The sequence below is a fragment of the Belonocnema kinseyi genome, chromosome 2 (genome assembly GCF_010883055.1).
Source record: "Belonocnema kinseyi isolate 2016_QV_RU_SX_M_011 chromosome 2, B_treatae_v1, whole genome shotgun sequence".
Classification (NCBI taxonomy): Eukaryota; Metazoa; Arthropoda; class Insecta; order Hymenoptera; family Cynipidae; genus Belonocnema; species Belonocnema kinseyi.
The window spans coordinates 112,768,050-112,781,715 of record NC_046658.1 but is presented as its reverse complement, the minus strand read 5'-3'; the positions used below and the strand labels follow the sequence as shown (position 1 = coordinate 112,781,715).

General features: G+C 27.3%; 1 protein-coding gene across 2 annotated transcripts; it reads left to right on the top strand.

Moving 5' to 3' along the window:
• The first annotated feature begins 231 nt into the window (after positions 1–231).
• Positions 232–12,916, top strand: LOC117183096. 2 transcript variants are annotated; one of them, XM_033376260.1, is made up of 5 exons: positions 232–719; positions 866–1,523; positions 8,003–8,205; positions 8,339–8,478; positions 11,742–12,916. In XM_033376260.1, the coding sequence occupies exons 2-5, from the start codon at positions 1,159–1,161 to the stop codon at positions 12,624–12,626; spliced, it is 1,593 nt and encodes a 530-aa protein (XP_033232151.1). In that variant the 5' UTR covers positions 232–719; positions 866–1,158; the 3' UTR covers positions 12,627–12,916. The 2 variants fall into 2 exon arrangements, with proteins under 2 accessions (XP_033232151.1, XP_033232150.1); XM_033376259.1 differs by having other exon boundaries at positions 8,324–8,478.
• The last annotated feature ends 750 nt before the right edge of the window (positions 12,917–13,666 follow it).

The following is a 13,666-nucleotide window of genomic DNA, read 5'->3' as shown; positions in this document are numbered from 1 at the left end:
CCTTAAGGCTTATCACACACAATTTGAAAGTTAATGTTTTCTAAAGATTTCATACAAATAAATAGAAATTACATGAAAAAGTGAATTAAAAATTTAATTTTTCACGATAAAATGAATAAAGTAGAAAATTAGCAACTACGTGAGCAAAAATTACATACAATGTTGTAGAGAAAATAAGACATTGCAGCGAGTGATATCTTTTGATTACAGCAGTTGGTCAGCGAACATCTGTGACAGTGACACGGGCTGTCAGTTCCGTCACGGTGCATCTCTGGTCGCCTGTTCCGTTCTTCTGTCATCCCCACTCTCATTCCATTCCTTTTTTCTTTATTATGATTATCCTCTAATTATTACTCCGTCACACTCCGTCATTAGAGAGTAGGGCGAGAAACGGAGCGACTGGAGAAGTCGTGTGAGTAACGAGTTGTGTCTGAAACGACGCGTGCTTTTTACGGTTAAAAGCATTCCCGTAGTCTTGTCTTATCTCACCGAGTGACAAATATGAATAATTCTTAAGAATATTTCTATCACTAGAGTTTCAAGATTATGCTGCGATTGCACAATTTCTTTCTTGATTTGGTGTTGTGAGTCTGGTTTCTCCAAATGAAGAATCTTGAGCGTCGACTCTCATCCCAGTGACTAATAGTGCTTTATAAATAAATTAATTACTTTCAGACTGAAATCGACCAATTTCGTAACTCAAACCCAAGATAAAACAAGTAAGTAGATTTTGTAGATTGATACTTAATCGTGGCCAAGAAAAGGTTCTAGAGAAGCATTGTTGACATCCATTTCCGTGTCACATTTAGTTCATTCAAAACACATATTATAATAAACATAATTACATAGTACTTATATGACGCAGGATTTGGTAAAAGTACTGTGAATTCTGGAATCTATCTTTAGACAAGAATATCTTTCACGCATGGAAAAACATGTGTATGTTAAAGAACGAGTGACTTAATTCCGATTCCAGAAAAAGGCCTTATTTTTCCTACTTCGAAAAAACCGTAAAAAGAATTTTACTCCAAAATGCGAGGGCCCGAAAAACGTGTATGGAATGCACTCGGAGAAATAACGATCTGGATTTCCTATTGAAAAAGAAAGATCTTCATTGATGATCAAAAAAAGGAGAAAAGAAAGAGCATTCTTTTGAGAATGAATGGAGAAATTGAGTCGATGTGCCGGGAGAGGCCAACTCGCTGTCTGAAAATTCCTCTGAGGTCGACGGAGCAGATTTATTTAGTGTTTTTGATTCCAACACTCGTAAACTGCATTCTATATGTTCTTAATTTTTCGGCGGATTTGGTGGTTTCTGTTCAGCATTTTCGAGAGGACAATCCGATATGGGGATGCATTACTATTGGCTTGATATATTTGCCTGCAATTGTTTATTTTGTTTTGACGGTTTCGAGACCAGATTGGTGGATGACAGATGATGATAAGGTGTCAAAAGGTGCCTTTGCGTGGTTTGGACTTCAACTGTGTCATCTTATCGCCTTTCCTCTCTTCGCTCTATATAGGTAAAGTAGTTTTCTTTTATCTATACAATTGCTTATTTTCTTTTTTATTTTAACGATTTTTATAAACAAATAGAGGGTGGAGGTAGGTCAGGGAATTTTATTGGTCAGGGAAATTTAGGGATTTTGAAAAAAGTCTTGCAAAAGCCAGGGGAGTTCTATAAGAGGCTTTTGAAATAACTGTCAAGGATAATTCATTTGATCACATTAAATTTGATTTTATTATAATTTTATTATAATTTATTATTATTAATTATTAATTTTATTACAATTTTATTATAATTTTCCCTGAAATCATAAGGAGTTTTTTAATTTACTCTGATACATTTCAAAATTCTTAAAAAGAAATCCTGTGAAATTTATATTTTGTTTTTAAAACATTCGAAATATTTTTTAATCTTCTAAAAGTTCAATATCTTCCAAATGATAAGATTTTTTCGAAATCGTTTGAAATGTTATTTTTCCAAAGAAAAAATTATTTGAAATTTTCCCGGGAATCTTAAAAAATATATTTACTTGATACCTTTCCAAATTCTTAAAAAGAAATCCTACGAATATTTACATTTTGTTCACAAAAATGGAAATATTTTTAAATCTTCTAAAAGTTAAAAATCTTCCAAAGTATACAAATGTTTCCTAAAAATGTTAAAATATATTAAAAAATTAACAATATTGCCTTAAAATCTTCTAGATTTTTTTTTCCTTTTTTCGATATCGTTTGAAATGTTATTATTCCAAATAAAAATCATTAGAAATTTTCCCAGGAATCTTTAAAAAATTATTTACATGATACCTTTCAAAATTCTGAAAAAGATAACTTCAAATATATACATTTTGGTTAGATGACGTTTTTGCTGTTTTTTTTTTCAAAGATATTGTTATTAATTGACCCAAGTCACTCATTGACATAGCTTTACTGATGAGACCGTTGAGTTCGTCAATCTACATCGTGTTCACAATTTTTCGAAATTTAAAAAAATTCTAAAACTGAAATATCTCACAAAATGATTCAATTTTTTCCTAAAATTTTAAAAATATATTTAAAAATTAACAAAATTACCTTAAAATGTTCTGGATTTTTTTTTTCCTTTTTTCGAAATGTTATTTTGCACATAAAAAATATTTTTAATTTTCCCAGGAATCTAGAGAGAAAAAATTGATTTACTTGAAACCTTTGAAAATTCTTCAAAAGCTTCTTTTTTTCGATATATTCAAAAATATATATTTTTTGTAATTTTGTGCAATATTCTTAGATTGAGTGCTCGTAAAAGAAACAGGTAATATAGAATAGAAAAATGCTATTAATTATCATATTTGGTGAAAACTAATTTCAGTAGATTAAATAGAAAAATATATTAAAAGGGTGAAGATTAATCTTTGCTGTTTAAAAACTGGACTATTTTGTTGGAAATTTAATTATTTTTTTTAAAAAAGTCAACATTCCTGGCTAAAAATTCAACTGTTGTGGCAAAAAATTCAACTTTTTTTAAAATTTTTAATTTTTATCTGTTGCTAAAAACGCGACTGTTGCAATAGTTATCTTCAAAATTTGTCCTTTTTGGTTGAATTATACTTTTTCTTATTTAAAGTTAAAATCTATTCTTTTTTGGAAATAAATTCAATTTTTCCCCCTGAAAATTCTATTGTTTTATCGAAAATTCGTCTTCGTTCTACAACTCTGATGAGATTTTTTTCTTTCTCAACTGAAAAATCTTCATTTGTTGAAATATCATCTTCTTGTTTGAAAATTCGTAATTTTAATTGAAAATTCATCATTCTGCATGAATTAATTTTTTTACTAAAAATTTAGCTTTTTCAGTTTTAATTGCAAGTTTACCTTTTTTTGGGAAAATGCATGTATTTTATTTAAAATCCGTCTATTTTTGTTTTTAAAATTCATCTCTTTCTGATGTAATTTAATTTTTTGCTTGTTAAAAATGCAACTGTTACATTTTTTGTTGAGAATTCATCTACTAATAAATTATTTTAAAAATGGTATTTCTGGCTTGAAAACTGAACTAGTATTTGGTTTAAATCGAAATGGTTTTTGTTTGACGTTTAACATTTTTATATTAAATATTCGAACATTTAGTTGAAGTCATCTTGGCATATAGAAAATTACATTATTTCTTGAAAATTTAATTGCTTTGTTGAAAGTTTAACTACTTTGTTTTAAAACTCATCTATTTTGGTCGATAATTCATCTGTTTTCTTGAAAATTAATCCTTTTGGATTGAGAATTAATTTTTAATGGTAAAAAAGTCATATTTTTTGGTTGAACAATTTTTTTTTTATTTTAATATAAAATTTTCTTATTCGGTTTAACTTTAAAAGATTAGAATGCTGGTTTTTGAATATTAATGGTCAGGGAAAAGTCAGGGAATTTTGAAAATAAATTTTTTCGGCTACCCTGAAATATTTAATTTCTTAAATTTGAATATGGAAATTTATGCCAAGTTTCTTATATATATATTACAATATATAATATATTCCCTTGAATTTGAAATATCTTTTAATTTGTTTAGCGCATGGTCACGTAATAATCTCGACCTCTGAATTAAATGCATAGAGTCTCTTTTCAGAAGCCATCTAAGCAACCATCGTTCTTGGAACGTGATAAAATTCAAATGAAAATTCAGCATTTGCAGTTTCTGATTAGTAATTAAACATTGTTACACAGTTCTATTTTGACTTCAATTATTTAGAAATGAATAAATCTTAATGATTTACCCACAATAACAAATTTTTTATCTTTTATGAAAAAAATTCGTAAGTCCTACCAAAAATTATTGTCAGCAACATTCAAAAGAATTTATTGTTGCTACAGATCTGGGAATTTTATAAAGTCAGTAAATTTAAAACTGGTCAGAGAAAGTCAAAGTATATCAAGAAAAACCTAAAACATTTAGGGAATTTTCAATAAACTGTATTATATTCAACAATTAATAATTCAACAGTTTTGTTAAACAGTCATTTTTTGTTGTTAAAAATTGGTCTTTTTTGATTGAAGATTGAACTATTTTGTCGACAATTAGTTTTTTTTGGCATGAAAATTATATTTGTTTGAACGGAAAATGTAACTATTGGAGTTAATCTATTTGAAGTTGAAAGTGTATCTTTTTTATATGAGAATTTAACTATTTAATTGAGAATTCTTTTTTTTTTATAGAAAAATATTCATTGATTGATACTTCACCTTTTTAGTTTAAAATTAATTTTTTGTTGTTGCAAATTTTGACCAAAAATGTAACTGTTCTATTGTTGGTTCAATTTTGATCTTTTTTAGTTAAAAATTCATATATTTTTCTTTTGGTTAGAAAGTTCTTTTTTTTGTTTTGTTGTAAATTTAATTACATATTTGATTAAAAATACCTCTTGTTTGTTAAAGATTCCTCACTTGAGTTAAAAATACAATTCTTTGGTTGAAAATTGAACTATTTTGTTGAAAATTTGTTTATTTTTCAGTTCTATTTTTTATTTTTAACTGAAAATGTAAATATTCTAGTTTTACTTGAAAAATTATTTTTTTAAATGGATAACTCATTTTTTTCAAAGTCGTCTTTTTTAGGTTGAAAGTTCAATTGTTTTGGTATAGAATATTTAATTATACTGTTGAAAATTCAACACTTCTGTTAAAAAGTCATTCTTTCTGATTGAAAATTCATCTTTTTTTTTAAAGTTCATCTTTTTTGCTTGAAAAAAATTTGTTGTTCAAAATTGATCCTGTTAAGTTGGAAATTTCTGTTTTTTTTGTGTGTCAAATTTGTCTTCTTAGTTGAAAAATCAACTGTTTTGTAGAAAATTCATACTATTACATGTTTTGTTGAGAAGCGTATTATGTTTGGTTGGAAATTAACCCTTTTGGTTAAAAATCAGCTGCTTGGCTAAAAATGTTCTATTTTATTGAAAATGCATTATCATTATTAAAGGGTTTTGTCAGATAATATCACTTCCCCCACACACCCTCAAAAGAAGCTATAAAATTGTATCCCCCCTTCCAAATCATCTGACGTAATTTGTGGATGAATCTCATAAAATTATGTATGACTGTTGTCGCTAGAACTCTTTAACACAAACGTAGAAACAAACATTTTTTCGCATTAACATTATTTATTTCCTAAGTGTATGGTTATTTTTATACCGAAAAAAAAGATAATTATAAGGGAAAATTAGAAATTAGTTAGGGAAAAGTCAGGGAAAGTCTCAGAATTTCGAAATTGGGATTTTGTAGTAACCCAGTAATGTCATTACCAAGGCATTATTTCTGGTGTAATCTTGCACTTGACTTCAATAGCTTTTATCAATAATGGCAATCGACCTCTTATTATCTTTTATATTCACTCAGTGTTATCCAGTACGTTCAATTTCGATTGACAATATATCTTCACAGCAGAATGAGTCATCCGCTTTGACTTTCTAAACGAGAAAATATTTCTGAAACATAATTTCACAAATTTATAATTTTTGCTATATCTAGGTAGTTAGATATCAGGGCATCTACTCAAATTCTGGGTGGAAAAAAATTCCCTAAAAATTACAGGGGTTTTCCAGGTATCACAAGTATTTTCGAGAAACCATTTTTCATGGTAGTCATTCAAATATTTCGCATTTTTACAAACAAGCAATTCGAAATATATACAGTCTCGCGAGTTTATTGTAAATAATATTTGTTCAATTTCTAATAAAAAAGATGAATTTTCAACCAAATAGTTGGATTTGGAACTAAAGAATATCAGTGTTTAACAAGAAATGGAATCGTTAAAATTTCAGTTAAAATAATTAATTTTCCACAAAATAAAATATTTTTTTAACAAAAGTAGATGAATTTTCCATTAAAATGATGAATCTTTAACTGCTATAAGATCAATTTTCAACCAAACAGATAAATTTTTAACAAAAGAGTTTAACTTTCAACCAAGTTGTCCCATTTTTCAACCAAAAAGATCAATTTACAAATAAAATTATGAATATTTAATTAATATACTTGAATTTTCAATTAAACAGATGAATTTCCAAACAAAAAGATTTATTTGTAAACAAGAAAATTAATTTTCTACCAAAACAGACGATTTTTCAACGAAAATACATTGATTTTAAGCGAAATAGCTGACTTTTTAACTAAAAAAAGAAAAATTTTCAGCCAAAAAGTTGTATTTTGAATTAAAAAATATGAATCTGAAAACAAAAATTGAGTACATACATTTTCAGTTCAAAAAAATTAATTTTTAACCAAACTGTTGACTTTTTAATCGAAATGAAGTATCTTCAACTGGAATAGTTGAATTATAAACCAAAAAGATGATGTTTCAACTAAGATGATGAATCTTTGCCTGTAATATTTGAATTTTTCAAATAAAATGACTAATCTTTAACTGGAATAGTAGAATTTTCTACAAAATGATAATTTTTTAAATAAAATGATTAATTTTTGTATTAAAAAATATAATTTTCCAAGCAAATAGTTGAATTTTGAGATAAAAAATACTAATTCTCAACCAAAAATGAAATAGTTAAATTTTCAGTTGAAAAAAAAAATTAATTTTCCACCAAAATGATAAATCTTTACCTGAAATCGTTGAATTTGAAACCAATAAGATGAATTTTCAACTTAAAATATGAATCTTCAATTGGAATAGTTTCATTATAAACCAAAAACGTGAATTTTCAACCATGTTACTTAATTTCTGCCAAAAAATACGAATTTTAAATTAAAAAATATAATTTTAAAAAAATTGAATAGTTACATTTTCGGTTAAAAAAGTAATGTTCAACTAAAGAGATGATTTTTTAACCAAATTGATGGAATATTCAACTGGAATAATTACATTTTCAGTTTAAAAAATTAATCATTTTCAATAATTAACAATTGTCTATAAAATAGCTAAAGTTTCAACTGTAATAATAATTAAATTCTCACCAAAAACAAAACAAAATTTCCAACAAAAAAGTTAAATTTTCAACCAAAAAAATGCATTATCAATTAAAATGATAAATTTTGAACACAAAATTTATTTTGTGACAAAAGGGTTTAACTTTTAACCTAGTAATTAAATTCTGCTTCCAAAAAAGACGAATTCTGAATGCAAAATGTAGTAGTTGATATTTCAACCGAGAAATATTTTTATTTTAATAATTTAAAAAATTCATTAAAAGAAGATAACTTGTTTTGTAATTTAACTTTTAAGTTAAAAAGATTTTTTTGCCAAGAGAGAGAAAATAGTGCAATCAAGTTGGATACTTAAATTTTTAACTGAAGACGATCCAATTTTTAGCAAAAAATAGAATAGATAAATTTTCAGTTACAAAAATTAATTAAAAAAAAAACATGAACAAAAAAACTAGGTTTACAACTGAAGAATCATTATTATTGAATTTTATAATTCTGTTTAAATAAGAAATTCCCTGACATTTCCAGGTATATAAAATTTTCCTGACAATTCCAGGTTTTACGAATTACTAATTTAAAAAATTCTTTTTTCCAGATTTGCCGGATTAATAGTCCTGATCATAGATGCGATAAGATTGTCTGGTACTGAGAGAAAAAAAACTTTAAACTTGGCCTCTGCACCTGCTGCTATGGAATTATACTTTTTCCTTCAAGCTTGGTTCCAGGCTGCTCCGCAAGCAGTATTTCAAACTCACTTGCTCTTCAGAGAAAGAACAGTTGAACGCACTCAACAATCTGGTAGCTATCTACTTTATAAATCGTTTAATTATTAAATGATTTAAATTCCGTCATTTAATTTAATTCCTAAAATTTAAACTCGTGAAACTAACGTGAACTTTTACTGACTAAAGTAAAGCTCCTTCTCCCACAGAAGCAGTTCAGATACTATGCATCCTCGTTTCCATTGCCGTGATGGCAATGAAAACAATGTCCTTCCAAAGATACGAAAGTCAACGAGTCTACGGTAGAAAATTACCCTGGGCCTTATGGTTGAAAAAATACCGAATTCAAGTGAGTTATTTCTTTTAAAACTATTCAGAGTGCCTATCTGACCGGTGGAAGACCGAAGTTTTTTTTTTATCGAGAAATTGCCGGGAATTTGATTCAGCTGAATGATATTTTATTAATGAGTTTTGTTCAATCACGAAATGAACAATGAAAAAGACTTAATTGTCCACATACACGATTATAATTCTTATAATAATTATTAATAATAATAATGCTGTTTGCCAATTTTTTTTATTTTGAAATCTTTAAAGTTTTTAAAGTCTTTAAAACTCGGTTACACTTTAGGCAAATCTAGTCAAATGAAAATAAATAAATAAGTGAAGTTTAAAATACCTTGCAGAAATAAATTCTTGACAGATGTTAGATTTTTCTTTGAGAAAAGTTTTTCATTCAATTTTAGAGACCAATTTTTTAGAAAATAGTTTAATTCTTAACTAAAAAATAGAAATTTTCAATAAAAAAATTAAGTTTTATCTAAGTAATTGAATTTTGTTCCAAGAAGATCAGTTTTCTACCAGAAATTGCGAATTATAAACGAAATAGTTAAATTTTCAACCAAAGAAATTAATGTTTAAGAATAGTTGACATTCCAATAAAAAAAGATTGTAATTTTAAATAAAAAATAGTTGAAATTTAAAAAAAAATACAATTTTTCAACAAAATATTTGTATCCTTCAACCACAAAGGTTAATTAATAACAAAGTAGTAAACCTTTCAATCAAGTAATTGAATTTTCAACCAAAAACATGAATTCCGAACAAAAAAAATAATATTTGGTATTTAAGTTTTGAATAACTTTATTTCAGTAGAAAAAGAGTAGAATTCATCCACGAGAAGACGATTTTTCGAAAAAATAGTTGAATCGTCAACCAAAACAGACTAATTTTCAACCAAGCAGTAGCATTTTTAACCAAAAATATTCCTAAAATTTAGAACAATATTTAAAAATAGACAACAATTGCCTGAAAATTTTGTAAATTCATTTCGATAGTTTTTGAAATCTTTACAAATTAATTTACAAAAATAAATAAACCATTAGAAAATTTTCCCAAACGAATTTTTTTTTTATTCACGTAATACCTTTAAACATGAAATATTTCCTACACTTCTTAAAAATTATTTTAAAAAATTAACAAAATGTCCCTAAAGTATTCCAAATTTTTTTACAGTTTTCTTTCTCAAAATAAAAAATTATTTTAAATTCTCCCAGGAAATTTAAGAAAGGTTTTATAGAATGGACATTTTTCAAAATTCTTTAAAAGCATCTTTTTTTCAGTATTCCAAAATGTACATTTTGTTTTAAATTTTGTGAAATTTTCTCAAAAAATCAAATCTAATTAAAAATTTTATTATTTTACATATTTGGTAACTTAATTTGAGGAGATTTAATATAAAATATATATGAAAAGGGGCCGGTGTAAAGTGAAACTCGAACGTTAATATTTATCTGAACTTTTAAATATCTTTTTTCCAAGTCAAAGTGAGAAAGATTTACATTTTAAAATAAAAATATAAAAATTGTAATTTTTATTTGTAAAAAGAGATTTTGAAAGAGGCATCTGTAATTCTTAATTTGATAACAGAATTTTATCAGAGCATTTATGGAGAATTTAAGAGAACTTTTAACATTTATTTTTGAAACAAATATATCACGTTTTTCGTCGAGAATTCATTCTTTTTGGTTGAAAGTACAACTATTTAGTTAGAAGTAAAACTATTTTGTTAAAAATTTATTTATTTCGTTGAAAGTTTACCTTTTTGATAGAAATGTAATCTTTTTCGTTAAAAAATGATCTGTTTTGTAGAAAATTTAACTACTCTACTTTTTGTTAAGAATTAGTTTCTTTGGTTGAAAAAATAATTTGTAGTTAAGAATTCATATTTTTGGTTGAAAATTCATCACTGTGATTAAAAATTAATTTCTTTTGCTGAAAATTCGTTTCTTTTTAGTTGGAAAATAATCTTTTTAACTGAAGCTGTAACTATTCCATTTTTGCTTGAAAATGTATATTGTTAGTTGAAAATTTATGTATATTATATTGAAACTGTATGTTTTTTGGTAAAAAATTCATCGTTTGGGTTTAAAATTGAATCATTTTGTTGAGAACTAACTTCTTTTGGTTGGAAAATAATTTTTTTTAACATTTATTTTTCTAACATTTTGATCATTTCTAATATTGGTTGCAAATTGACCTTCTTTAGATGAAAATTCCTGTAATTTGTTGAAAATGAGTCTTTTTTGTCAGAAAATTAATCTTTTGGGTTAAAAATTAAACTATTTGGTTGAAAATTAATATTTTTTATTGAAGATTCATCACTTTAGTTAAAAATTAATTTCTGTGTTTAAAAATTTACTTTTTTTTTAATTTGAAAACACAACTAATAAAGTGCTTTAAATATATTTTGGAGTGAAATTTGTTTACATTAACATTTTCACGCGAAATATAAATAATGTAATTATTAATAATATATATATATTATATTATAATATTATTAATAATAATATAATATATCTGTTACTATTTTTTGTAAATCTTGTTGGAGACTTCGAAGCACACTTCAGAAAAAAATAATTCAAGTTAAAATTGTTTATTTAACAATAGTTATTTAAAGGTTTAGTTTTTCCTTTCTCTTTAGGGAAAAGTTAAATTTTTTATTAAATCCTAATGATCAAGGCCTCATTTTATTCTTTGAAGGAATCTCTACAATTTTATTTGGGCGGTGTTAATTAAAATTTAAACTATGATTGTAATAATAATAACTTTATGATTTATAAATTATTATTTTTTTAATAGAATCAATCCAAATAGAAATTTAGAGAATCCATTAACGAATAAAATGAGGCCTTCATCATTAGAATTAACTAAAAATTCTAACTTTTTCCTAATGAGAAAGGAGAAACTAAACCTTTAAATAACTACCGCTAAATAAATAATTTTAACATGAATTATTTTTTTTCTCAAGTGTGCTTAAAAGCCTCCATCAAGATTTACAAGAAATTAATAATAGATCTTTTTTTTGGTCTACTTTATAAATCATTATACATATAGGCAGCTTTTGAGATTGATTGTACGTAGTGCACATCCTTAAACTCTTTAGAACAAAAGAGAATTTTGGCAAAAGAACTGAAATTCCCGGATCGGAAATTTAAAATAATTCCTCTGTTCGACACTCTGATTATTAAATCTTGATCCAATACCCCAAAAAAAAAAAAAACTGATCCAGTGATTTTTCCACGAAGAAATAATCGATCCCCTTTCTTTCAGGAACTGAACAGCCTCGAGGAAAAAACTCCATTGCACGCGGCATCGCCAACCCCAGCCAAAGATTCAACCAGCCCTTCCCTAGCAGATAATTCGATGCGATCAAACGATGAGCACTCAAATGGCAGAGGATCGGAATCCCGAGTCGTTTTGGAACGTCAAATCTCCACGACTCCACCACTTCCTCCAAAAAACGCGCCTCTCATTCCTCCTCCCACTCCACTCAGGAGAATCACTTCCTTCACGCCAATCCCTGTTCCGGATATGCCGGCTCCACCGAGGCCCGACTCCATTGTCAATGAATCCTCGGAAACAGCGAGGTCTACTTCATCAACACAAGAAATCGAGGAAAAGCCATCAGATAAACTCTCCTCAACCTTGATAATTCCAAAACGAAAGCAGTCGACAAAAGGTCTCGAAGAAGACGAACCTGTGGGAAAATTCGTCTCGTTCCTCTGGTGGTTCCTTTTCATTTTGCCCCGGGTTCTTTCCATCGCGATATTCTTCGAGCACTTTCCCTTTCATCTGCTTGGTGTCCTGGGCTTCCACTATGTGCTCATGCTTGCATATTTATTTTACTACGCAAAATATCAAGACGCCACGACTTTCTTCGTGAATTTGTGGCTCGGCTTGGTCTACATTTTCAGCGTGATTGAGTACAGGATCAAATTTAAGTACGCTGACAAGTGGCTAGTTTCATATTGCACGCTGGTGCTGTTGCAAAATACTGCTTTGACCCTTGTCTGGTTCTTTTGTGGCGCATCAAATGGATTCTGGTACTATTATGCATTTTCAATAACATTTATCAGTATGGGACTCTGCATTTCTTCGACCGCTGTTTATCACACAATGTTTAAACCCGGAAAACGAAGAATTTACGCTACTTGAGAGATAAGTGGAGATAGATTGTATAGGGAGAGATTTAATTTTAAGATAGTCCGTCGGTGGACGCTAATCGACTGAATGGGAATGAGCTTTAGAAAATTATTGACAACTGTGGATTTTAAAAATGATCCTGAACTCGAATGAGAATTGAGAAAATTCATAGAATCGATTTGTGCATTATGAAACGTCGGTGCTCGCTTGGCATTCACAGTATTTACGCATTCGGTACATCACTCGTTTATTTATTATCCATTATTCATAATAAAATCTATCCTTTATTTTATATTATACAATAGAAAATGGACTAACTTTACAAATGGCTATTTCTGATGACTTATCGTAGCAATAACTACGGCTGCATTCCAATTCAAATGACATTTTATAGTTTGCATCGTTTTAAAAATACGTAGCTTTATCGTACTTATATTCATACATCACAAAATTCTCGAAATCGTCTTTCGTGTATTGTACTTAGTACAGAATTGAGTAGTCATTACTCATTAGGTAATAGAAATATTTACAATGTAAGATTTTATGCTCTTTACAATATCGATATCATTCTCTATATATGTGTATATATATATATATATATGTGTGTGTGTATATATTTATACATATACATATAATATATATCAGGGTGTCTACTCAAATCCTGGGGAAAAAGTTCCCTGGCAATTCCAGGGGTTTTTTTGTGGTATAATTTTTCATAGCATGGGACCATCCAAATATTTCGCATGTTTTTAAACAATCGACGCGAAATATGTATACAGTTTCGCGAGTTTATTATAAATAATGTTTTTTCTCAGTTTCTAGGAATTCAATTGATATTATAAGATATTCCTAAATATTTTAGCACAGTCAATTCATTAAATAATTAAATTATACAAAAAAGATAATTAATCATTTCTTGAATTTGTCTCTAATTTTTATTTCCTCTACTTATACTTAAAATTCAGTGCATATTTTGGTAAAATTGATGTGGGTACTATATAAAATTCAATTTAAACAGCTTGAAATTCCTAACTCTTCAAGTAAAAATTTGG

Excerpts from the sequence above, each read along its gene's own strand:
- LOC117183096 (XM_033376259.1), top strand. The coding sequence starts at position 1,159 with ATGAATGGAGAAATTGAGTCGATGTGCCGGGAGAGGCCAACTCGCTGT. Across the intron at positions 1,524-8,002 it reads CCTCTCTTCGCTCTATATAG|ATTTGCCGGATTAATAGTCC; the intron begins GTAAAGTAGTTT and ends TCTTTTTTCCAG. Across the intron at positions 8,479-11,741 it reads TGAAAAAATACCGAATTCAA|GAACTGAACAGCCTCGAGGA; the intron begins GTGAGTTATTTC and ends CCTTTCTTTCAG.